We start from the raw sequence: 27,207 nt of genomic DNA, 5'->3' as shown, positions 1-27,207 counted from the left end.
CAATACGGTCCACCCGTACACTGTTGAACACTGAAGTGACTCACAGAGCAGCACACCTAGCGTGATTCACGACAGACTATCCGTGTGAGGACCATCCTCAGCTGTGAGCAGGTGCTTCCGCTGGGGGAAGTAAAATTTAGAGATGTTTTACTTTCTTGTTTCTACTTTTTATTACTTTTGTTAACTTATCTAACAGGGAGACTACATTATTTTTATAACGAGAAAAAGACACAAATAAAAAAGCACTTAAGACAATAACTGAATATGTTAAACCAAGGTAAACTGCAAGTCCTGTTCAAAGAAGGTCTCCACTAAGCAGACACCTGAAGGCTGGGCCTCTCCATTGTAAACAACAGAAGACTTCAGCATGGAGTCTCCCGATGCTCCTCAGGTCCTGTGGGTAAATACTTGAAATTCTTTGCTTTCTCTCACTTTTTCAGCTAGTGTCTTCTTTTAATAAGGGGTGGGGAACAAGCAAAGGGAAAGATGCGATGAGATCATTTTTCAAAAAACTACAAATTCACTTTTCATTACAGAATAATCAACACAAATGAAATTGGCCCAACCTTGGTTTTGAAATATAAGAGAAACAATGAGTTTCTGGAATGTGCATATATCAAGGATATAATTCTAAAACAGTTATCTGGATAATCTAAGTATAACACACAATAAAAACCTCTGCCCAGTTCCAAATACTGTTACTTCTACAGGCAGGAGTAGGTCCAGCAGTTAAAATGCCTGTAGATGCTTTCATTCCATACTAGAGTACCTGGGTTTTGATACCCAGCCACGGTTCCTGACCTCAGCTTCCTCCCCACACAGACAAGTCAGAGGCAGTGGTGATGGCTCAAGTCACCAGGGTCCTGCAGCCCACATGGGGGACCTGGTTTGGGTTCCTGATTCCTACTGTTGGCCTTGTCCAGTCCTGCTCATTGTAAGCCTTGGAGGATTGAATACTCTTGCCCTCTCTAACTAGAGAAAGATCTTATAAAATTCTTCTTTCAATTCCTATTTTGATTTTTATCAAGAAAAGCTAAATACAAGAGCCTGAGGGGAGAGAGCTGATCACAACATGAGAGGCAGTTGATGAACAACTCCTTGAACTCAGAGCCTGGAGGCAAAGTCTCATTTTCCCTGCACTGTGCCAAGTGAAGGGGGCGATGCCTGGAGGTGCACAGCAGGGTGGAGGACCGAGCTAACTGGTCAGTGTTTCCCTGCGGATTCCACACAGACTCTTACCCAGCTACCAGGATGTATTTTCCATCTGCTTGATCCTTTAACCTTTCCAGCAGGGACAAGCGGACTTTGGCTTTGCCTTTGCCATAGATCTCGATTTCCTCTGGGAGCAATCCTATCTCCTTGGCAAGCACATCCATGGTTTTTGGAGTCTGTCCTCTTGAGATCTCGATATCGCTGTGGAGGAAAAGAAAACACACAAGAAGGCAAGCGGCTTGTCAGCTTAGGTGGTCGCTGCTCCAGGGAGATGTGAGTCTGTGTCCCCGCCAACAATGATGAACTCAACCCAACCGCCTGTGGTCCCTTCTCCCAGGCTGCATTGAGCACGACTGCTAACAATTAACGTGCATGAAAAAATGATGCATTTTTGTTTTTCTTTCAGAGAAGCTGCTCAAAAAAATCCTCCAAGACCCTGGAACTGTGTCCAGGCACAGAGTTAACACCTATGCCACAGGGAGAAGGGGACTGGCTACAATGGTGTGTTCAAACGTTCCTTGTGGCAACCTTGAATTAGGGGTATTGCACAAGGCCCTCTGCTTGGGCTGGCCCTGTGTGTCTCCTGGCTATCCAAAAATGTGGAAATACTATTTTCTTTTATCCCTGTCCATCCTTTGCCTCTCTCTTTCCTACTTCTTGTCCAAAATCGTATTTCAAAATATTTTATTAATTACGTAACTGCTAGCAGAAGGACCAAGTGCTCGCAGCTCAACTTCCGGGCAGGGGACAACTTAGGGACTCTGGAGTATGGCCAGCCTCATAACTGAAACTGTTTTCCGTAACTGGCCAGACGAGGACGCCACTGCTCGCCCACCAGGAGTGGCCTGAATGCCCCAGTCTCTGGGGACTCAAGTGCTCAGCCACTTTCATTTTTGTGGGGGCTCAGGCTGCACGTCGAACTGACTAGGTGCCTAGCAGTGAGAATAGAAGGGTATGTTTATTCTCCAGGCAGCAAGTCCAACTGAGCCACAGAGCTTGAGAGGGTAGATATGAACAAATTGCTCTCCCAGGACACATGGAGGAGGCCCATCTTTCCAGGGCTCACCCTGGAGCAAGGTCAGGTGCCACAGCATCTCGGATGTTGCCCTTTATCCCCTGGTCCTGATGAGTTACTCTCAGTCTTCATGCTACGCTACCTTCTCTGGGCGACTGCAGGGGTCTGAGACATCAAAAAAAAAAAAAAAAAAAACACTTTAACCAGACTTCTCTGTAAGGCACCAAAGAAGCCAGGAGAGGGCCAAGAGGCTCCAGGTCTGGGTGTGGGCTGAGCTTGGGGCCTCCCTCCAGCTGACCCCCTCTGCAAATGCCCCAACTGACTTCCTTCCTCCAGCTTGCTTGGGAACCTTTTTATCTGTTTCTCCTCCCTCACAGTCTCTTGCATCAAGTAGCCTCATCTTGCATAACCTCTCAGGTTTCCACTTCCCTAGCAACGAGTCACTGTGACATCATTTTGATTTCTGAGTGATTAATAAACAACTCATCTCACTCCTCCCTCAAAATGGCTCTAGAAATCAAATCTGGTTAAGCAACTGCTCTGTCCCCACAATTAGCATTGCTTTTGAAAGACTCATGTCCACAATCCAGTAAAATCTAGCTTAACTTTTTTCATTCTCAATCAGCAGAATATGTCAATTTACTTTAAAAAAAAGAAAACAAAACCTAGGGTCCTTCAATAACATACATAGCTTCAAAAATGAAGATGTTATATGAAACAGATCACACAACTCCAGGAATGTTACAAGGAAAAACACTCCCCACTGGAATGTATGTGCTAATGAACACGTGGTGACTAAGATGTTTAGTCTAAGACAAGGGTAAAAGCAACAGTTCTGCCAATCTGGAGGGTGAGTTCAACCCACAGGGTCAACAAGCTGCCCAGAAGGACAGAGGTCACCTTTAAAAAGCACTGGTTATCAAACAAAAATCCATCACTGGGGGGCTTATCTACTTTATCCACTGTGCATTCCAACATTGTTGGACACGACGACCTGGGGATGTCCCTGGATTGTACACACCTAGGAGAAGGTGGGGGACAAGACAACTGAGCGTGAGCCTGGAAAGTCCTTCTCGCTCAGGCATCTCAGTCAAGCACTGACGTCACATCCGACAGCCTGCATTTCCAAATATATACCAAGAGGATATTTGTCTTGGACCTCATGAAATTTGGAAGAAAATGTCTGCATGACAGTCACCAAGCGTCCTACTCTGCAGCTGCCAGGCAATAAGGTTCAGCTCCCATGTGGGATGATGCCCACTTTGCTTGGCCACTTACCCCCATAGTGGAAACTGACATGGCCCATGAGACCATGGGTTAGCCTAGTCCAATGCTGCCTTTCTGCAGCTGTGAAATCTAAAACCATTGCTTTAGGACCACTAAACAGAAGCACTGCCATTAAAACGGAGTGACAAATACACGTTTGTAGACTTGCTGGGACTATAGGAAACAAGTTCAGTGCGGCTTCCTTTCGGAGGATTTAGGAATAAAATCTGGCAAGTTGATGATGATCAGAGACAGCCATCTCCCACCAAAATGGAAATACCACCAGCCTTGGGCCCAGTCGAAAGGGGAAGACCCCGGGTCTGGACAGCACCGGGTGGACTGCCTTCAGCAGAAGCAAAGGCACAGTGTTACCTGGGGACGGGGGACAGGGGCTGCAGCTTCAAGCAGTGAAGTCTCCACCTCCTGTGCTGCTGCTCGCGGAGCCATCGCCTGCCACTGCTGACCATGTTCTTTGGGGACAGAGAAGCAAGTGCGCATTAGGAAAGCGAGGCTGACCCGGGTGGGCACAGTCATACAATCAAACAGTGTACGCGGGTGCCCGCGACAGCCCTGGTCATACAGAGAATCACAAGACCTCCACTCCATCCTAGCAATAATTTGTGCACTTGTAATTCGGCTCACAGAGTTCTCTTAAAGAGGAAAACGTGAGATATAAGTATTATTCAATTGGCTGAGTGTTCACCAGGGACTTCAAGTACACAGATCAAATTATAACCAAGTGCGCTCTTCATACCAACTAGAAAAGAAAAATGAGGAAAACATGACACTACATGAATAATCGGCTTGGTGCCACACCATGTCAAATATCACCCTTCCGTAACTGGTAGAAAGGTCAAGTAAACTGAATTAGGGAAGAGGGATAAATGGAAAAAATGGAATTAAAACAGAAGTTCATTTTGGTGCAGGCTTTTGAAATACATTCAGAGCTTTTTCACAAATCATTCTTCATACATTTTCTGGAGGGCCCTCAGATGTGCCTAACAATTGTTAAGTGCACTGAATTAAAATAAATACAAGTTTAATTTTAGTTGAGATGTCATTTATGATCCCTGCAAAATGGACAACATCCCTTCAAGAGGTGAGAAGCCTGAATTGTGTATCACTTTATATGAAACATATCATGTAAGAAAAAATAAAATGAACTAAAGTTAATTGTGGTGGTGGCAACTGGAGTTCAGTTTTCCTTGCTGCTCATGAATGCCAGAGCAAGGCACACATTTAGCTTCGTTTGTACTCTCTGCAGCGAGGAGCAAGGGGCGGGCAGCCCCGTGACAAGGGCCACTCGGTGAGGAGCACAGGCTCCCCTCAAAGGGCCCAAGAGGAATTAAACATCCCATGCCGGGGGCCAGGTGTGTGCATCCCCTGCAAGCAGCTCCAGCCACAGCCAAGCCGGCTGCCAACTGTAATCCTGATGACCCCTTGACGTCTCCTGCATAAAAGATCTCAAGCCAGAGCAGCACTACCCGCTCCCAAAACATTGAGCACCATAGGCCGGGAGAGCACAGCAGCTTGCTGTTTCAGGCTGCCACATTTGGTGCTAAGGGTTTACATAGCAACAGATAATTAATACCCAGATTCTGACTTGGGTCCTTATCCAATACATGTCATAAGATCACACACAAGTAACTGACTTTCTTTCCTCTAAGTCTCCATTTCCTTATTTATCAAATGGGACTAACACTAGGCACGTGAAGTGTTTAAATTTACATCTGGGTAAATTTAAAAATAAATAAATAAATTGAACCCTTGTACAATGTGAGCAACTATTAAAGCAAACCTTCAAACTCAAAATTGGTTGAACAGACCTGAATCCTCAGCGCTGCTGTGAGGAGGCTCACGTCATCTTGGGCGATGGATCCGCCGAGTTGTACCGCGGGAAAATCACAGCCCAGCTTCTCTGGACAACATGGGGTGTGGTGGGGGAATGGAGGGAAAGCAAGACTTTTAGCATATTGTCATGCATAACCAATAGCCTTCTGAAAAAAGCTAGAACCGGCATAGTGCTCTCATTGTTCTACCAAGGAAGTCAGGATGCCACACTCCGCCTTGGGTCTCTGAGTAGAAGCATCAGTCTTTCACATCTGAGCAGTGTTTATCATGCGAGCTGCCTGGGGTAAAGCGAGGTGTAATTCACTCAAGTACACTATGCTCTGGGAAACCCTTTCTCACCCTGAATTAGAGGGAAATGTCCAGACACACAGTCTCTCTAGGCAACCACAAGTACCAGTCCTTCACATACGATGTCCTTACAGAATGAAATGGCCTAGGTGCTGAAGACAAGTCCCAGGGGATGTCTGCAAGGTGTCACAGGAGGCAGCAGGGCCTGCAGCTCAGGCTGGGGGTTTCTGAGTCAGACCTGCATTATAATCATGGCTCCCTCTCTCAGGAATAGTGGTGACTCTGGGCCTGCTCGTTAACAGAGGTGGCAACAGTACAGGGCATCCTGTGGAAGTGAAGTGCAAGGTGGCATGTAGCAGACTCAGCCTCTCTAAACTGTCAGAGGGAAAGCACTGCCGGAGGAAGGTGGCTCCTCACGGCACCTGTCAGAATCACTCTGGACCCTAAAGTCTTTGATGCTTTTTTTTGTGAGGAGCATCTGCAATCTTTATTGGACAGGACACAGCAAACTAAACCAATCTCAGCTGTGAACACCAGGCTTAAAAAGGAGACTGTAAACACAGAGTGTAATATCCAGTCTAAGTGTTACATGCGAGATCAAGATGGTTTTGATAATTAAAAAAAAAAATTTCTGGAGGTGGCCATTAGGCACAGGGGTGAAGCCACCATTTGCGGTGCCTGCACACCATTTTAGAGGGGTGAAGCCACCATTTGCGGTGCCTGCACACCATTTTAGAGAGCTGCTTCGAGTCCTGCCTTCTCGGCTTCCAATCCTGTTCTCTGCTGACATGCCTAGGACACAGCAGAAGACGCTTCAAGTAACTGAGTCCCTGCCACCTGTGTGGGAAACTGGATGGGATTTCTGGATGTTGCTTTTCGCCAGAGAGATATCTCTCTCTCTCTCACCCCAACTCACTCTCTGTCCTTCAAATAAACAACGAAACAAATCTTACAAAGAAATCCCTATCATACAAGTTATACGCCCAACTTCCCATCAAAACTAAGAAATTCCATTTTAGGATATTGAGGAGCCTACAGTCTTCCAACTCCAAAGGCATGGATAGAAATTCTAATTTTTCTAAGCCTGGCATGGTAGCCCAGTGGCTAAAGTCCTTGTCTTGGAAGTGCTGGAATCCCATATGGGCGCCAGTTCTAATCCTGGCAGCCCCGCTTCCCATCCAGCTCCCTGCTTGTGGCCTGGGAAAGCAGTCGAGGATGGCCCAAAGCCTTGGGACCCTGTGACCACATGGGAGGCATGGAAGAGGTGCTTGGCTTCGGATTGGCGCAGCTCTGGCCGCAGAAGATCTTCCGTTCTGCATATCTTACTTTCCAATAAAAATAAGATAAAAATGAATCTTTAAAAAAACAAAACAGAATTCTACTTCTTACTCCTTCAGTTAGTATGCACATAATGTACAAGAGGCACACACACACTTGCAAAAACAATTTACAGAAGAGTGTTTCTAATAGCAACTTTTTGGAAATAAACCATCTTCTCCTTTTTGGACCATTTTTCTCTTGAATTATCGACTTTGCTGACAGTCTTTTGTGAGAAAGAGCACAAAGCACTTAAGAGAATGTGTTGTGTGATATTCTATTGTCAAATGTGTTAGGGTGTTGGAAAATCACATCCCCTAGGCATTGTTGAAAGATTAGCAACACTTCACTTTTATAAATTGTGTTGAGGCAAAAGCCAAGAGGCCAGAGGATAAAAGAGATCTGTTTTATTTTGTTTTAACCACTAGAGATCTGATCTTGTCCAACTTCTATGATAGAAAAATGCTTCTCTCATTCTATCTATCTTTAAGTGATGGAAAAATAAGACAAAGTTACATTCCAGGAGCTGTTGTCAATTTATAAATGCGAGTTTCCAGAGTATAATCACACAGTTATGAGAGTAAAAGATATTTCACCTTCACGTCACCTGGATAACTCAGGACATGACAAATATTAAGGATTTGCTATTTTGAAAACTGTATAATTATTAATACACCTAAATCCCATCTTACAAATAATTTCATCTAAAAATATATTATGCATTTATTTTACTTGAGGGGCAGAGACAGAGGGAGAGAGAAGGTGGGGGCAAAGGGGAAAGATGGAAAGGAGGAAAGTAGAGACAGGGAGAAATTTCCACAATGCTGGTTCACTCCGCAAGCACCTACAATGGCTGGGGCCGGGATGAGGCTGAAGCTGGCAGCTGGGAACTCAATCCAGGGACCTCGGGTAGATGACAGGGACCCACCTACTTGTGCCATCACACTGCTGCCTCCCAGTGCATGAAGCAGGAAGTTGAATGAGGAGCAGTGTGGGGGAGTTGGCTGGTAAGTCACGTGGCCCTGCTAGGAGCATCTTAACGAGGGCAGCAAACGTCCACCCCTGTGCAGATAATGGCAACAAGAGAAATGAGCTACGGGAAGAAAGGGACACTGAACAAAACAGCATGAAGGCTCTTAAGAGTCCGTCTCTGGCAGCCAGCAACACACAGGGTGCTACTCTCTCCTTCCCGCCAAACTCTTTTGGGGGCAAATGGAAAGGAAATATGGCCACACTGGTTAAGCAGGTACCAGGAACAAATCGGAAATCTTGAGAAATTTGTGGAAAAAGTAGCAAATCGGAGCAGGCAGATGAGAAACCAACGTAGAGGAGTCTAAAACCCCAAATGGCAATGATTGCTTGTGACAAGGAGAAGCCCAAAACCCCAGGTCAAAAGATAGCAAAAGCAGCAGTGAATACAGCGGCCATCACGGGGAGGAACACCCACCAGCCGCCAGAAAAGCTGGCTTTGTTTATGCAGAGCTGCCCACCGATCCCATACAGGATATGCTCAATACCTGCAAAATGATCTTCTGACCCACTCAAAACACAATTTAAAAAGGTAAAAAGATTTTAAAACACAACACAAAATCCACAGCCTCTTACTTATTCATACAGATGAGCACACAAAAACATACATATTTTAAATTTTATAAGAACCCAGAGGGATCCACTATTTCCACCACCCCTTTCTCTTAAAGATCTATTTTATTTTTATTGGAAAGTCAGATATACAGAGAGGAGGAGAGACAAGCGGCCGCAACAGCTGGAGCTGAGCCAATCCAAAGCCAGGAGCCAGGAGCTGCTTCCACTCCTCCCATGCAGGTGTAGGATCCCAAGGCTCTGGGCCATCCTCCATTGTTTTCCCAGGCCACAAGCAGGGAGCTGGATGGGAAGCGGGGCTACGGGGATATGAACTAGCACACATATGGGATTCTAGTGCTTGCAAGGCAAGGACTTCAGCCACTAGGCTACTATGGCAGTCCCATTTTTTCCTTTTTAAAGATAGCTATCTGAGTCTTAGTAATAAGACTTTTAATGTATCACTTTCTTCTCTTATTACCTCTGAATAACAATTATCTCGAGGTGACATGATCTGAAGTTATTATTACTTTATTACTGAGTTACTCCGCCATTTGCAAAATTTCTACCATGAATACTGTAGTACTGCTTGTGTAGAAGAAGCAACGCAATCTGAAAACTGAACTGAAAGTTGATTCCAGAGAGACTGTGGCAAGTATGTTGGTAACTGAGTGAATCAGAAATACATTCCTAACCAACGCCAGGGCTAACATGCTTAGAACCAGGATTCATTATTACATCTCTGCCTGTGCGAAGGCAGGACTCCCCCTGGCCTAGCCACTGCTAGGCCTTTGGTTTATGATATTGCTTACAATAACCAAACTTCGTGCAATAACCAAATTGAAGCATAAAGAGCTTTCCCTGACCTACACTGTATGACACCACCTTGGGATAACTAGAGACAAGGCCAAAGCAGATTCATGGCTTTCCCCTCGCTTTTGCCATGGGCCACATCTCTGCACATGGCCGAGGATATCCTCCCTGTGGCCTCCATACACTAAACTCTCCAATATTCTTTTATCCTTCTAGGAGAACAAGCTACTCCAAAAAATTTCTGTGAGGTTTTGAAATTAGGAAGAGCTAAAGAACAGACATCAGTACAGAGAAAACCATCTTCAAAAACACTAGTGACTAGCTTTTTCTAAGTTGTATCTGTTAGCTTTATAAGCTTCAGAGTAAAAGGGATGAATGAAATTAGCCTAAATGATTAACTTCTGTGATGGTGTTCTCAAGAGTTGTACTCCTGTGTAAGTCATTTGAATTGCATTACCAATGAGAGTAAAGTACAACTATTCAAATGAACACAAAAATTTTATTAAGAATTTACATGGAAGTCCTTTTGAAATCACTGGAACTACATTAGGAAGGAATTAAAACCAGGCTGCATATTCTAAATGGCTCGAAACTTAAAAGAAGCAAAACTGAACTCATTATATTGAGAAAGAATTAAAACTCTGAAATACATTTCAGGGATATACCCAAAACATCTGGATGGCCAGGTAAAAAATAAAAAGTAAAAAGAGGTAAGCTACAACAGGTTTGTGAAAGTCACAAACAGAAGTTTGGATGGTCATTTAACTCGGAATGCCCAGGCATGTCTACCTTTCCAAAGCTGCCTGCCTTCGCTTGTAGAATTTCATCAGACGTCCTCCTTTGCCGGGCTTGGTTTCTGAGATACGCACTCTGATTCTCGCCAAGTTCCTGCGCTCCCTCTTCCAGGAGCACAAACCTAGTGGTGTGGCCCAGAGTTCTCCCACTCCACAGCACGCAGAAGCACACTGCCTGAAAATGACGCTGTGGACCTTCCTGCAGTCCTGTTGGCTGGACCTTCCCTGTGCCATTTGGTACATCGGTAAGTCCTAAAAGTTGGGGTACAGGATGGTCTTGCTTTGGGTAATCTTGGCTCTTTGGCAAGCATGGCAAAGGTTAGAGCCAGTCAATGGAAGGATGGGAGTCCCTGTTTTGAAGTCTCAACCTTGGACCTAAGCAACAGAACAGTGAACAGCCCCAGGAAGTGAGGTGTAATTGTTTTCTGCGCAGTGGTTCTGGGCTATCAGCCATCAAGAAAATCTCTACTAGGATTAGGTATTAAATAACACAGCCCTACAGAATTACCTCATCATAAATCACCATATCCCATCTATTTTTACAGGGTGGGGACGCGGGGGCGGGAGGACCCTGTGCCATTACAGCAGAGAATGAAAATTTCATTATAAAACACTGCCTGCACCCAGCCACAAATGTCTTAAAAATCTTCCTTCTGGTCTCAAGCTTAAACAAAAGCACCTTCCTTTTTAACACCATTTCAAAAAGGCCTACTCATTTGTTTAAAGTGGTAAGATCATAAAGAAAAGAGGCAGTGGTAGGTAAAGCCTTTATTTAATTCAATCACAGGATAAACTTTCCTATAAACTCAGGTTGCTCCAGTTACATTTGAAGTGACCATCCATTTCGTCAACATAGCGATCGTCCTCTTTGTCTCTACAGCTGCTCTGTCACCTGCTTTCCCATGGGAGACAGGCCCAAACAAACACGTCTAACTTTGCAACTAACTCCAAACAACCATTAGAGTATGCTCCTGAGTCCATGTGCACACACTCCCTCAACTCTGCATTTACTGCACGTGTGCCGGCGGTTAGGCATTCCTTCCAGACACTGGGCATGCAAAATTGACAGGAAAGTCCCACAACTGGACTAGATAAGTTTAAAACAAATGAAGTGCAATTGGTCTATTCACAGTGCTGTTAAATCAACATTTAATGCCTTGGCCTTTTGCCTACCCCCCCTTCCCCCCAAGAGACTCATTCCAATGGAATCTAATGTTTTCCAGAATATCTTCTTTTAAAAACAAATCTTATTTAAAAATAAGGCAGAGGCCAGTGTTGTGGCAATGTTGTTAAAGCTGACACATGCCCATGACACCAGCATCCCACTCGAGGGTGAAGTTTGAGTCCTGGCTGCTTAGTTTCCTACACAGCTTCCTTCTAGCAGACCTGGGAACGCAGCAGGAGAGAGCCCAGTACTCTAGCCCCTACCACTCATGTGAGAAACTCAAACAGAACTGCAGGTTCCCAGCTTCGGCCTGAATCAGCCCCAGCCAACTGGAGCTATGGAAGGCAAGATCGCTTTCTCTCTCTGGTCTGTCTCTCTTCGCCCACCTTGGCCCCATCACTTTGCCTTTCAAATAAACAAAATAAATCCTTAAAAAACAAACACCATATGCTATTAAAAATATAGATCTGTATATATATATATATGTGTGTGTGTGTGTGTGTATACACACACAGGAGACAAAGAGTTTAAAAGGACATTTAAAGTAGACTCTCCTATATCCAGCCACAATTGGGCCAACACTGTTCTAAATATCAACTGCAATGAAACACAGCAATATTTTTACAGCAAAGAAGCATTCACTTAAAAGGAGACAAAAGGGCATTGCTGAGTGTCTTCATTTAACAGGGATGCTGAGCAAAGCAGCCCTTCTGTTTCATCACCTCAGGTGAGCCAGGAACTAACTTTTCAGAAATGCGCAAATAACTCATACTGTAAAAATGAAGTTACTGGGCACCCACCTTCTGTTAACAACAGCCACATATCCCACAAGCCTCTAATGTTTCATTTATCTGTGAGCTCTGAATGCAAGGGCAGAGAGAAGCACGAACAGGGGGATGGTGGGGATGGCCAGGAAACTCCCCCTGCAACCTTTCTCCATCCCACCAGCTTCAGGCCCAGGTCCAGGGGCTATTCTGATTGGTCATTTTTGGGGGCAAGGCCCAGTTAGCCTGTGGCCATGGGGCTCACTCTCATGTGTGGGGGTGTGGGGCTCAGAAGGTCTTAAGATCTCCAACTCGAGTTCAACAGAGAAAAGAGGCCTCCTCTGGCTCTAGTTGTCCATCCATGCTCCAGCCCAGTTCATCCCAGTCCTCTTGCCTACCCTGGAGTCTGGAGGCCAAGACCTAAGGCGGTAAGGCAGGTGGTTTGCTGGCTTCCCTTCACCATTGACTCCAGCACACGTGTTGCACACAGGGGGTTGCTTAGCGAGTCTTTCAGTGAGTTAGAAAGAAGTAACCCATGGGGGCCAGCTGCTGCTGCTGCCCTTGGTTGGCAGCCCTTAACGTGGGCACAGTTGTCCCACAGGTGGACTTCCGAGGGCCAGGGTAACCAGTCCCAGTCCTGAAATTGTTTGCAGTGGTACTTTCCACACGCCTTTTGGGTGTCTTCTGGGTTCCCAGGGAGTGCACCGGCGCTCATGGCACAAGCAAGCCAGGGAGACACTCTGCTCTGAAACACTGATTCCTCCAATGTTGTTCAGGAAGCATGGATTCCACCACTTTGTAAAAGATGGTGCAAAACTAGTTCCGGGTTCTCTCACACACACCTGTCATCGCGACTGCTGTGGGGGAGGATGGGGAGGTGGCCCCCGGCAGGATCATGGGGAAATCCATGGGACTGTGTCAGCACTCTGAGCGAGAGCAAGCAAGGCTGATATGGTGGTCGGCAACCTTACCCAGCATTGGCCGGTGGGCTGGCCCTGAAACTGAGGCTCTTACCCGGTGTGAAGTTGTGATAGCAGCTGAGAACAGTAGTTCCTGGCTGTATCCATGCAGGGGGGATTTCTTCTGGCTTTGGGGAGCCCAAGATCACAATGTCTGCCTCTTGAAGCTAAAAAAAAAAAAAAAAACAACAGAACAAAAAACACCCATTTTAATCTGCAGCCTCAGGACACAGGTGACTACTGACTTTGACACAACAAGTCACAGATGGAGAGTTTTGCTCCAAGCTGTTGGCCTGGGCAGAATCTGTTCTAGTCCTTCAAAGCACATCATGTTAATACAAGCAGAACACTCCTTACCATGGCCTTGAAAGAAAAAAAAAAAAAAGATAATTTGAACAATGTCTTCAGTGAGGTCATTCCAGCAATATAGAACTGTGTGCAAGATTATGATTTAACTAACAAGAGTATCAAGGACAGGAAAGGGGAGAGGGAAGAATCTATACTGATGGCAGGCAGGGACAAAAAGACGGCCAGGATAGAAAGCGGCCTGGAAGGCAAACAGGGGCGGTGCTGTGGCAGAGCCAGGACAAGGGCACCAACGTGGGACGCCTGCACAGAGTTTGTACTCGGCATCATCCAAGGTGCCACTGCCCAGAGCTACCACCACGACCACCACAAAACAGGCCAGCATCCCGAATGCAAATGCACACTACACACGGAAACCCCTGCAGCCCTGGGCACAGAGTCACTTCCTCTGCCTGGTTTTTCGAACCCTGTGGGGCCAAGCAGAGGCACTGGTCAACATCTTGAAATCTCAGGACACAAGATGGGGGTGAGATGGAACAAATCCATCCCTGGCCTCTTGAGGTTATGAGTAGAAACCATAGGGTTGAGGGCAGTTCTGCCCTTCTGATACAGGAGTCTTCCCATTGACAGAGTAAGGTCAGATTTTCAATGTGAACACCTTGGAATCATTCATTCCATCTGATCAGGCCTGCTCAGGCGTGCTCACGCCAATCAGTGCTCATGGCTTTTCACTGCCTCGCTTTATCACAGCTCCGGAAGTGGAGTGTCAGAATGTGCTGTGTGGCTCACATGGGAAAGAGCCCATCCCCCAGCTGCTATCACCTTTCATGCCACAGGGCTCCAGCGTCATGCAGTGTCACTATGTCTGCAGCCAAGGTCCCTGGCAAGCTGGGCCAGGCAAACTGCATGTGACCTTGACGTATGGATCTGCACAGCACCTAGATTTTTGCGTGGTGTTAATATTTCAGGGAAAAGCGTCTTCTGATGGGCAGAAAATTTTAAACAACTGTGTGGGGGAAAAAAAGTCTGCCTTTATTTGCATATACCATAATTCCATCCCAGTATTCCTCAAAGAAAATGCAAACGTTTAAGGCTTGCTGCAGATTAGCACTTAAAAATCGCCATTTTGCTTGTTTTAGCTTTTTTTTTTTTTCGCGTACAACAGAAACAATTCCAAAACAAGCATCGTCAACACCACCAAAGATTCAGTTCTCACGAATGAGGCCAAAAAGCGCACCGTGGAGAACACTGTCAGGTCATGAACTTCCTCCACGTGGGGTCTTGGATTCAACCTGCTCTTTTCCTTGTCTGTGAGTCTAGGCAGTCCCATTCTGACCCGTACTCTGGACCCTCATGCACCTCCCAAGGGGCCTGTGCTAATCAGCAACCAGAGACAGTAAATCCTACCGAGAAAAGACAAATATCTCCCCATAGTGATGACCACACCGTAGATGCGGGCTCTTTTTGGAAAGGCAACGTACAAGATGCTTAAATCAACAAATGACCCGCTGAGGACGAGGGGAGATTTTAATGAGCTCAGAACTGAGGAGAATGATCGTCTCCTGGCTGTTCCTACTCGCCTCCTCCCACACTGGAAAGGCTTCGGCCAAAAGCTTTGGCTGGAAACCTTACCTCGTAACAAAATATTGCTCTCTCTGCTGAGACTTGAACAGAGCAGCATGAACCACCCACTCCCCAGGCAAGGGACCAAATGTTAAAACAAAACGAAGGCACAGCTATGCTGACGGACAGCCACGGGGCAGGGGGCTGCTGCGGAGCCTGGACAGCAAAAATCCATCTTTCTCCAAGACAGGGATTTTTTTTAGGGGCAGCAAACATCAGAATGCAGAAGAGGGGAAAGGAGTGAGAGGACAGATTTGGGAAAATCATGGTTTGTAAAGTTGGTGGTTTTGTATTTATCAAATAAAATGCAAATTTGTGGCTATAGAAGACATTTCACTTTCTGCTATCAGTGCCTTTGGAAAAGGGGCCGACGAGAAGCTCATCTGAGTGATTCAAAAAGTTCATGGAAAAATATAAATAAAAGTTAGGTTTATTTTGGTGCAATTTACTTTAGGAAATCCATGCAGCTTTTTTATAAATATGCTTTCTATGAACTTTGAGACCCACTGGGATGCATGCATTTTTTTTTTTTATCAAATAAACATCTTTTTATTCTTTCTTCAATTTTTTGAAATTTCCTTGTACATTCATACATCAACAGTTGGAGGCTAGGGCCCAACACAAGAGTCTAGTGGTTAAATCCTAGCCTTATATGCATCAGGATCCCATATGAGTACTGATTCATGTCCTGGCTACTCGACTTCCCATCCAGCTCCCTGCTTGTGGCCTGGGAGAGTAGTAGAGTTCGGCCCAAGGCCTTGGGACCCTGAAGAAACCTGGCCTTGGAAGAAACCCAGAAGAAGCTCCTGGCTCCTGGCTTCAGGTCAACTTAGCTGTGGCTGTTGCAGCCACTTGAGGAGTGAACCAATGAATGGAAGATCTTTGTCTCTGTCTGTCCTTCTTTCTCTAAACCTGCCTGTAGAGTAACAATAAATAAATCTTTATAAAAAAGAAAACAATGGAGGGTAAGAAAAGGCTGAAGGAGAAATACAGACAGGAGGAGAGACAGAGAGGAAGATCTTCCATCCGATGTTTCACTCCCCAAGTGGCCACAGGGCCAGAACCACGCCAATCCAAAGCCAGGAGCCTAGAGCTTCTTCCGGGTCTCCCATGTGGGTACAGGATCCCAAGGCTTTGAGCCATCCCCGACTACCTTCCCAGGCCACAAGCAGGAAGCTGGATGGGAAGCGGGTCTGCCAGGATTAGAACCGGCACCCATATGGGATCCCAAGTGTACAAGGTGAGGACTTTAGCGTTAGGCCGCCACACCAGGCCCAATTCAACACTTTTTGAAACTGCCTTGTAGATGGAAGCTAAAACCAGAAGCTCACATGCTGGCGGTGCTGTGGGTTAAGCTGCTGTTTGGGACACCTGAATCCCACATCTGAATACTGGTTTCCATCCACATCAGCTACCATGCTTCCAATCGGCATCCCCGCTAATGCGACTGGTAAGCAGTGGATGATGGCTCCTGCCACCCATATGAGACACCTAGATGGACTTCTGGGTTCTGAGCTTCCATCTGGTCGAGCCTGGCTGTTTTTGGCATTATGGGAGTGAACCAGGGTGTGGAAGATCTCTTTTCCCTCACTCTCTCTGTCACTGCCTTTCACGGATGAAATAAACATTTTAGACAAGTGCAGGGAGAGGGGAGTACAGTGTGGGAGTTTAGCGATTGAAACCACTGCGTGCCACATCCCGTTGAAGCACAGTTCAAGTCACAGCTGCTCTGCTTCCAGCAACTTCCTGCCAATACTCCTGAGAAAACAGTGGAAAATGGTCTGAGCGCTTGGGCCCCTGTCACAGACACGAGAGGTCTGGATGCAGTCCCAGGCTCCTAGCTTCAGCTTGGCCATCTGGAGAGAGGACCAGTGGGTGTGACACTCTCCTTTCCATCCTCCCCTCTCTTCTTACAACTCTGCCTTTCAAGTAAATGAATAATCTTTTAAAAAACAGAACAAACAGGCCTGGATGCCAGTCTCCAGGGGAGACAGAATAATGGGGAGGAGAGAGGTTCAGGGGAGCCCTTGGGGAGCACTGTGTTAAATGTTGAGCGAAGGGGAGTAAGGAATGGAGACCCCGGTCTGTGGCAGGACCGAGGAAGAGGTCTTTCCATCCAGGCTAAGGGGAAAGGGTGTGATCACAGCTGTCAGTGACACTCAGGCCAAGCAAACTGAAGCAAAAGACACGCTGTTGGCAGCCAGTAACTCCTGTGATGTTCCCACGGACACACACATCAGTAAGCCTGCGCGGCAGCCTTGTCCCTTGAGCAGTCTGTCTTCCCCAGACAGCCATTTCATCACGGGGCAGAAGAGATGTTCAGCAGAGCTCCTGACTCATCACAAACCTTCCCACCTCGAGTGCCCAGCTCTTCATTAGAAGTGAACTGGACCTCTACCATACGGTTATCATAGTTATCTGTGAATCAGAATCTATGCTTTCCTGCCATATTAAGCACACTAACAGATAGGAATGCTGAAACGACTACTCTGAAATGAAACCGACAAAGCATTTTCATTCATTGTGGCAAGCAAAGATGACAAAACAGTTGTTAGCAAAAAGGTATCTTCTCCCACTCCGTATCCACCCGATGATCTCATCCTGGGAGAACTGTGTCCTTTCAGGAATGGAGTGCATTTCTCTTCTCCACTCTCATCTGTAATCAGTAGAACAGATTATTGGCTTTTAAAGTTATTAAGACCTTTCTTCTGGTTATTTCATAAATCAGAGAGACTACGAGCCAGACAATTGGGAAATAACGATTACAGTCTTAATCTACCATTCTTTCTCCCAAAGGATAATACATGACCTCCCTTTTTCTAACTGCTCCTAAATCCACCTCTTACTTCATCATTCAACTGTCCGTTGGATGAGAAGAGAATGCTGAAGATACTCGGTCATATCCAAACTCCTAGGGAAGACAGCTTAAACCCTCTTGAAGAGAACTTGATGCTTGCAAAACTCAGGATGGATGTTACAAGGAAAAGGCTGATTCCAGCCTAGCAACTCATCAGCAATGATCCCATGCCTTGCTCTGGAAGAGGGATCTTTTGTACGTGACAAAGACCTGGGAGCACAGAGCACAAGAATGAAGGAACGCTTGATGTATGGCTCCCGGAGCAACATAAGCGCACGCAGAAATGGCTGTGGTGGGGGGTAACGCAGGCTCAGGCACACGCATGTACATGGGTGTTTAGCGCTGTACTACCTGACAGGTGTCCCTCCCACAGCACATCAACAGATTCCTGTATCCCACCTGCTCGGCGGACCTCTGCAGGCCTAGGCTGCTTGCTCTGACAAGTGAGGAGCGTGGGCGATGCGGGGCTAGAGGGCGCTCCAGGTGGACACACTCCTGGACCCCACAGCTCGTTGATGATGATAGGGCTGGCACTGACCAGGTCTTGTTCGCAAGACTGAGACATGAACGAGGGAACATTCACGTAAAACCTTCAAAGTGAAGGCAGGGGCTTCATTCCTGCACATTGCTGTCAAGGCTGTCCCAAGTACAGATTCTGATTCTACCGCCCTACAAAGCATCCACGTGGGAGAAAAGGCTCTAAGGTGCAGGATGTCCAAGGGAGACGACAATCAAGTTCCCTGGAACAGGCTGCAGACTGCTTCCGGGGTCGCTGGCAGCTCTTCTGTGCATCACACCCCTATTTCCTCATCTGGTCCCCAAGACTGCAGGGACCCCTCGTTGGTCATCACAGGTCACTCAAGGCTGGACCTGACCCCTCTAAGTGTTATCTTGGAGGAGACTCCTTGGTACAACCATGTGGCATTGTGTTAAGCTGCTCCGCTGTCCCATGAACCCAACACCATTTGTCTCTGAGAAAATGAAGGTTAGGTTCAAATCACATAACCCTGAGACTTGAATACACAGCCAGGACATCTAACACACAGGGAACAGGAAGAGAAGGGAAGGTGCAAACAGGCTGTGTTTTAATTACATGTTACATACTTAAGAAGATATCACTTCTTCCAAATTCCAATCTCTCTAAATTTTAAATCACCTAAGACTAGAAAACAAACATGTCCACTTACGGCCTCCACTTGGTTTCCTAGCCATTATTTTCAAAATATCATCTCTCACAAGAGCTTTTCTCACACTGCTAAATACAATGGCCTGAATTTCTGGCTGTTGAACAGTTCCATTCACCTCTTCCCTGGGGTTGAAGAACATGAAGATCAGGCAGAGGCCAGAGCAGGAAGGCGGGGGAGCCGACACTGCGATGCAGCTGAGGGCCATGACAGGAACAAATACATTCAGAAAAGCCCATGGGCCTCCACCTCCCCATCTCTCCACCTGCGGAGTGCTGTGCTAATGGCTCACCATGAGGCTGTAGCATCCAGGGGTCTGCAGAAACCTCCCCCACCCCACACGGCAGCCCAAGCATCCACACTACAACCGGAAAGGGAGCGCACACCATCCTCAGAGAAGCAGTCTGGATGGACTGTGACAAGGCCCAGGCCATAGGGAGAGAGCAGCACGCTCCTCTTTGAGGCAAGTGTCTGGGGCCCAGTGCAGTGGCCTAGCGGCTAAAGTCCTCATCTTGAATGCTCCAGGATCCCATATAAGCACCGGTTCTAATCCCGGCAGCTCCACTTCCTGGGGAAGCAGTCAAGGACGGCCCAAGGCCTTAGGACCCTGCACCCACATGGGAGACTCGGAAGAGGATCTGGGCTCCTGGCTTTGGATTGGCACAGCACTGGCCGTGGCGGTCACTTGGGGAGTGAATCATCACATGGAAGATCTTCCTCTCTGTCTCTCCTCCTCTCTGTATATCTGACTTTGCAACAAAAATAATAAATAAATGTCAAAAAAATACAATGTAATGAAGCAAGTGTCTGGAGCTATCAACAGTTTGGAAAAAGCAACGCAAGTCTATCGGCTTTGACAGTGGGCTGTACAGGGAATAAATTTTTTTTAAAAAAATTATGTAGACATTTAGAAGTTACCAATTCACTTTTTTAAAAAAAGATTTATTTTTATTGGAAAGGCAGATCTACAGAGAAAAAGAGAGAGAAAGAGAAAGATCTGTCCGATGATTAACTCCCCAAGCAGGAGCTCGGAGCCTATTCCAGGTCTCCCACATGGATGCAGGGTCCAAAGGCTTTGGGCCGTCCTCAACTGCCTCCCCTAGGCCACAAGCAGGGAGCTGGATGGGAAGCAAGGCTGCTGGGATTAGAACTGATACCCATATGGGATCCCAGTGCATGCAAGGCGAGGACTTAGCTACTAGGCTACTATGCCAGGCCCACCAGTGCACTTCTAAAAACTTTCCATAAGCTACGCTATGTGCTAAATGTAAACTCGAAAGGACTCTGTGATAATGTGGCCCTCCTGAAAAACGGAGGCACTGGGGGCAGATCCCTCCGCCCCACAGTTCCTGCTCCTCCTCCCTCCTCGAGCGCTGGTGCCGAGGGGGCCTGTGTTAAGGAGACATGAGATCCCTGAGAACCAAACAGCTTTCTCATTTCTAGCTTGTCTCTCCCCCCACCCCACCAGCTGGGGTTTACTAACTTGCCCCAGCTTGAAGCTGCTGTAGGCCCATCTTCCAGCTGTGCCCTAACCACAGGCCTAGTGGAGACCCTCAGGGGACTCTCTGACTGGCCACTGGCCACTGCCTCATCCACAGCACGTGCACGATGCCCCTGCCTCATACCGCCCTGGGTACTGATCCAGGGAGAGGGCACCTGTGAACCCAAACTCATTACCAAGAATAGAATCGGGGGTGGGAGTGGGGGCTGTGTGCAGGAGCCTGTGTTCTGGAAGCTACTGTGGTTGCTAGGTTGGGGTGGAGGGACATGGAGGAGGAGGGGCGCTGCTTAGCTCCACCCGAACAGCTGACCCAGTGCCACGGTTTACAGACACCTGACACCCCACAGCACAGGGCTAATCTAGATTCCTGCCCAGACACCAGGAAAATGCATTTCAAGGCCTGCTAGCAACACTCAGAAAGCAGGCAGCCTGCTGTTCGCTTTAAGGATACACCGCAGAGCGAGGCTCTCTGGTGACCAGCAGGCCTGTGTCTGTGGAACTGGACGCAGACCAGTCCCAAGTCCATGCCGAGGCTCCTTGGAGCTCAGGCCACATCAATACCCAGAGAACATCCCTGGACAGACAGAGCAACCACTTGTACTAAGCTCAGTGGAACTCTTCCTGTGTCACAGGGTCTAGAAGCAGTGACAGGTTGGTTGGCAGTCACCAGCAGGCAAGCACTGGAGGGCAGGGACTTCCTGGACTCAGAGCAGCAGGCCAAGCTCAGATGGTCTGGGCCTCTGGTCACACTGCAGAGAGTGTGGGATGCTCGTCCTGCCTCTCGGTTTTGCTTTTGGCAGGGCTCTGTGCTAACCAACCACTGGGACGTTCTGCATCCTCCTTGGCCCGTCCACAGGCTGCAGGCAGGGCCCCTCTGTCTTACTTGTACATCCACTCTGCATCCACCCGATGACTTCACCTCATCATCACAACAGCCTCCAATGAGCACAGGGGCACACAGGCTCAGGACAGTCAGGTGCAGCCAAGACCTGAGTCCAGGGCTGTTTGTGCCCAAAGCCTAAGCCTACTGCCTCGGGAGGAGACGCCAGTGTGCCGAGCTCCAGACCCAAGGCGGGTGCTGCCGTGCTGAGGCTGCATGGCAACATGAAGGTCACCCCACATTTCCAAGACTACCAGAACATGAGGCAGCGGAAGATCAGACGCTGACTCCCAGCTCTGCACATCTGCACCTTAGGAAGCCCCGGTCAGAATATTGAAGGGGGGCGTGCTCCATGTCTGAGGCCAATACAGTCCTGTGCTGCATCACGGTGTTTCCGTCAGTGATGGGCTGGCATATAACACTGGTCCTATAAGACAAGCACTCTAGGGACCAGCATTGTGGCACAGAGAGTAAAGCTGCCTTCGATACCAGCATCTAAGTGCTGCCGGGAGTCCCGGCTGCTCCACCTCCCTGCTCATGCATTTGGCAAAGCAGCAGATGACAGCCCAAGTGCTGGGGTCTCTGCCACCCATGTGGGAAACCTGGAGGGTGCTCTTGGCTCCTGGCTCCAGCCTGCCCCAGCCCCAGCCAGTGCAGTCATTTTGGGAGTGAACTGGCAGATGAAATATTTCCTTCTCACTGTCTCTCTTTTTATGACTCTTTATTAAAAAAAAAATTGCATGGCATAGTGAAGCCTACAGCGTTCACATGTGCCCGGCAGGCCTCCCTATCTCCACGTAACACGTGATGACAAGCACATAAAGCCCCATCTCAGGAGGGGCGTCCTTTCACTTAGCATCGTGACATCCACAGTGTGGTGGTTACCACGTGCGCTTTACACTCAGCATCGTGATCCTTTCCCCGACCTCTCCTCTCCCCAGCTCTTCTACCACTGCTGATAAAACATGCTTTTACTCACTGCTGCTTACACTTGCAAATAAACTGGACAACAAAAAATCCCAAACTACTGCCAAACATGCACTTCCAGTGTCTCCTCAGAGGCTTCTCCAAGGGCGTGACGGCAAGCGTGCTCCAACGCCGGTCCACACTAGGTGCCTCAGGGTGCTGGCCCAAGGACTTCTCAAAAATTCTTTACGATTTTCTTTTTAATTTAGTTGAAAGGCAGAGCAACACACACACACACACACACACACACAGAGTTTGTTCACTGCTTCACTCCCCAGATGGTCACAGCAGTTGCAGCCAGGAGCCTAGAACTCATTCCAACCTAGGTGGCAGGATCCCACCACTGGACCATCACCTGTTGCCCACAGGGTGTGCGCCAGCAGGAAGCTGGATCACAAGTGGAGCAGGGCAGCATCCTTGGTACCGTGATAGAGAACACAGGTGTCCCACACAGCGGGGCTTAAGCCCCTGGACCCTAACACCTGCCCCCAAGTGCTCTCCGTTCCATGGTATTCCCCATGGGACACGGCCACCTTAGTGTCTGCGCTCAAGGAAGGCTAAAATGCTGCCTCTGGAAACAAGTGGTGGAGGTATTCTTCTTGTAGAAGAACCATGAAGAGTTGCAACTCCCATGTGCCATGGAAGTGTAGAGGCATACCATACAGAGGCAATGTGGCTGGAGAAATGGCAGCTGCTGGTAAGAAAACCTGGACACAGTCATGCAGGTGGGATGGCAGCTGGTTTATAGGCAGGCCAGGCAAGGGAACCAAATACCTCAAGGATAGGGCTGGGGACCTGACCTTTTCTATGTGTTTGGTTACAGAGATAATTAAAAAGCTTACTCTTGGGGACAGTGGTTAAATGACACTTGAAATGTCTACATCCTCTAAGGAGGTGCCTGAATTCAAGTCTCATCTCTGCTTTCAATTCCAATTTGCTGAATACCTGGGTCCCTGCTAGCCATGGGAGTGACCTGGGCTGAGTCTTGGGCTCTGGCGTTCAGCCATTCACAGTCCTGGCTGCTGCAGGCATTTGGGAAGTGAACCAGTGGACAAAAGGTCTGTGTCTTTTTCATCTGTCTTTCAAATAAATAAAAAAAAAAAAGTGGACAACCCCTAAGTCGCACAGTGGCGTTACTGCAAACACCAGGACTTGGGGCTACTGCATACACAACACCAAGAATTTGGAGCCAGTGCACTGGCTCAACTGGCTAATCCTCCCTCTTCAAGCACGGGATCCCACATGTGTACAAGTTCATGTCCCGGCTGCTCCACTGCCCACCTAGCTCCCTGCTTGTGTCCTGGAAAAGCAGTGGAGGTTTCCCCAAAGTCTTGGGTCCCTACGCCCATGTAAGAAACCCAACAGAAGCTCCTGGCTTCAGATGGGCTCAGCTCTGGCCACTTGTGGAGTGAACCAGCAGGTGGAAGATCTTTCCATGTGTCTTTCCTTCTCTCTGTAAATCTACCTTTCCAATGAAAATAAATACATCTTTTTTTTAAAAAGCATTAAAAAAACTTTGTTTATGCAGAAGCAGAAAGTCACCCAATTCTTACATTCTCCAGAAGTCCATGGCATTAAATCATCCTTAAAATCAGCATGATCAGCATGAGATTCATCCCGAAGCACAGACTGAAGGTGATTTATTGCCACAATAAAAAAGCAGTTTGAAAAACATCTTTGTTTTTCAAAAATACAGATACAACTAGCAAAAATATGCATGACAGCTGTGAAAACAATTGCCAATGAAGGTATTTTCTCCTTCTCTCTCAGCTCTTCTGTCCAGGGTCAGCTTTAGTGTCCTTGTCCGCTGAGTTTCAGAACAAAAAATCTGCAACTCCAAAGTCAAAAACACGTTGACCCCCGTTTCCAAATCTGCTTGAATAGGGTGCCACCTTGTGGTCATCACGAGAACACACAAAGGATTAGGTTTACTTCCAAGAACATGCTGAGGCCACACACCCTCCTGGAACTCCAACCTGCTCACTTCCGGCTTTGGCTGCAACCCGAGAACCATGATGGAATATTTTTAGGTCTTGACCTGCAGTAATTAACTGTGCTTCATGTGATCATTTTAGTAAACTTTATTTTGAAATTTGTGAGCACTATGCTTTTTTTTTTTCACATAATGAATTCACTAGCTCAGACATGCACATGTTGGCCAACTCACAGCCCAGACTAAGCAAACCTCCCATCTCTTCATTTCCATCTCCATCCACATCTTTTGCTCCAGTGCAAGCTTTTTCTGAAGATATTCATAGCTTTAATGTGTTTATACTTGCACTTAGTGTCCATGCAGCCTTAAGACACATTCACAGACATGGGCAGGCCCATCCCCGGATTCAACCAACGAGGGCCTGAAAACGTTCGCTAAAAGAGTTGAGTTTGTATTAAACATTTTTGTCACTGTTTGCTAAACAATGTGGTACAACAGCTATGCACATAGCATTTAATTTGCTTGAGGGATTGTGATAGAGAAGTGAGTATGACATTTTACATAAGGCACTTGGACATGTGCAGGTGGTAGTATCTACAGCATGCTTGCTTGCTGGAACCTATCCCGACCGCATGCACAGTAATAACTGTGTGTGACAGATAATGATACCGTGTGGCTTTTATGAATGGCACAGTATGTACTACACAGTATGGAGTATAAAATACAGCTCTAAGTGCTCTATAAATGCTGTCTGCACCCCTCTGTGAGTTTTCCCTCTGAAAGCCACGTTTTGAAACTCTTCCTTGCTTTGTTTTCACTGTGTGTATATTGTTACGGTTTATGACCATGCGTCTACACACTGCAGACAACAACTGTACCGATCCCCCCTTCACCCCGACGGGCAGTTAGCTCACCGGCCACAGTACTGGTCTGCACTGGGAACATGCTGCCCTGATCAACGCACCCACAGCTTACCCACGATCTCGCTCCAGTCACATCCTGGGTCAGAGGGCCTCAAACTGCAAACTGCGTGCATTTCAATCTTTTCTCCCCGTCTCTAGCAATGTTCGTCATCGATATTTTTTTCCCTGTTACCAGTAGATCTGACAGCAGAATCAGCAGAGGCTACACACGCACGCAAGGCCTCACGGAGTCTGGCCTTCTCACTCGGAGCCAACCCAGTGCTCGCTGCCCATCAGCTAGCTGCCTTTTCACCAAAACAAGCCTGGCTTTGCTTCTTAAATAGCAAAGTGGTGAAACGGTCACAGCTTTTCTGCATTTTCTCTGGAGAGTATATTCTCCGAGTTACCCTTTTTTTTCTAAAAGGTAACTTCCACACTTGTACCTAGGAGTGGTTTTTACGGAGCGTCAGACCGGCACTTCTATGTAGCTAGAGAGGTCAACGTCCTCTTTGTCCCTGCTGATCAACAACCTGTGTCCTGAAGCTTCTAGAAACATTCGAATTTGCTTCTAAGCTGCTTCTGTTCCACTTGTCCTTGTGCCTCCCACACGATCCTGATTACTGTAAATGTCTAATTTGCACTATGTGGCCGGCTGAGTGTCCCAGGTACTTACTCTACAAGACTGCCTTGATCCTGTTAGTCCTCAGTGCTTTCTCAAGGATGTTATCTGGGACCAGCCAGCACTGTGGTGAAGTAAGGCTGCCACTGGCAATGCTTGCACATCCTGTATGGACACTCACTCCTGTCCTGGCTGCCCCACTTTCAATCCGGCTCCCTGCTAATGGAAGCAGAAAACGACCCAAGGGTTTGGGCCACTGCAGCCCCACGGGAGACTCAGATGAAGCTCCTGGATCCCAGCTGTAGCCTGACCCAGCCTCGGCCATTGTGGCCGTCTGAAGAGTGAATCAGTGTTTCTATAAACTCTTTTAAATAAATAAAAATAAGCCTTTTTAAAAATGATAAAGGAATTTTATTTATTGTATATTATTTTTCACATTTAAAAAATATTTATGTATTTGAAAGAGAAAGTAGGTCTCTTCTGTGCACTGGTTCATTCCGCAGATGTCTGCAGAGGCTGTGGCCCGGCCAGGCTGGAGCAAGGAGCCGGGAATCCGCGGTCTCCCACCTGCGCGGCGGGGACCAAGTACTTGCCGCCTCCTGGGATGTGTGTTAGTAGGAGGCTGGGATGGGAGGGCAAGCCAGGACTCAAGCCCAGGTACTCAGACAAGAGACACGTGAAATGCCCAGCTCTCCATAACAATGTTGCATTCACTTTAACAGATTATACAAAACATATCATGCCTGAATGTCGCTTCAAATTTATGCATTAATTTAGGGAGAATCTTTATCTCTTAAGATGCTGATATTTTTTCATCCACCAACATAATATCTCTTTTATTTCAGGTCTTCTTAATGACTTCCATTAAAATTAAATGACTACTTTCAAAGGGCTGTATTTTTTTTTTTCATTTATTATTGGGTACCTTCTCATTTTCTTTAACAGAAATTATTATTATCTTTTAAGACATTTAACATGGCAACTTTAGATTGCCAGTGTTTAAAAATGCATGTTGATCTTATTGTCAGCAAATTCTAATGCCCCTATATTTTTTAATAACTTCTCTCTGGTCTTCCCCACAATCCTATCACCTGGGATGAAGGACAGTTGGGTGCCTTTCTTTTCTGATAACTATAACTTTTCTTCTTTTTATCACAGGATTATCCAGGAACCACAGTAAATGCTGAGTAGGAGTACTGGTCACCAGCACTCATTTCTTTCCTGATTTTAAACGTTTATGACGCTGTTACTTTTAAATCTACTATACATTTCTGTAGCTGCCTGGTTTGAACCATTCCTTTAATTTCCCAGTTTGAAAGTTTTTTTTTTAATGTATTTAAATCCTAACAGGTCACACACTTGGTGAGGTGGGCAAGGCCCTGGGATGCCTGGGTTTACCGCTTGCCTTGGG

The 27,207-nt window shown here is 47.0% G+C and overlaps 1 protein-coding gene across 1 annotated transcript in view; it reads right to left on the bottom strand.

Moving 5' to 3' along the window:
* The window catches only part of MTHFD1L (methylenetetrahydrofolate dehydrogenase (NADP+ dependent) 1 like), a 172,854-nt gene that overhangs the window by 130,202 nt on the left and 15,445 nt on the right, over positions 1-27,207 (bottom strand). The window contains exons 8-11 of the mRNA XM_040965557.1: positions 13,081-13,192; positions 5,320-5,411; positions 3,866-3,963; positions 1,240-1,413 (exon numbers count right to left, since the gene is read on the bottom strand). Coding sequence (XP_040821491.1) covers positions 1,240-1,413; positions 3,866-3,963; positions 5,320-5,411; positions 13,081-13,192 — 476 coding nt within the window. The remainder of the gene's footprint in view (positions 1-1,239; positions 1,414-3,865; positions 3,964-5,319; positions 5,412-13,080; positions 13,193-27,207) is intronic.

This window comes from Ochotona curzoniae, unplaced genomic scaffold (assembly GCF_017591425.1).
Source record: "Ochotona curzoniae isolate NIBS_2020 unplaced genomic scaffold, NIBS_Ocur_1.0 scaffold_3890, whole genome shotgun sequence".
NCBI classification, from domain to species: domain Eukaryota; kingdom Metazoa; phylum Chordata; class Mammalia; order Lagomorpha; family Ochotonidae; genus Ochotona; species Ochotona curzoniae.
Note: the sequence above shows the minus strand (reverse complement) of the source record. Positions and strands in the feature narration are given on the sequence as shown.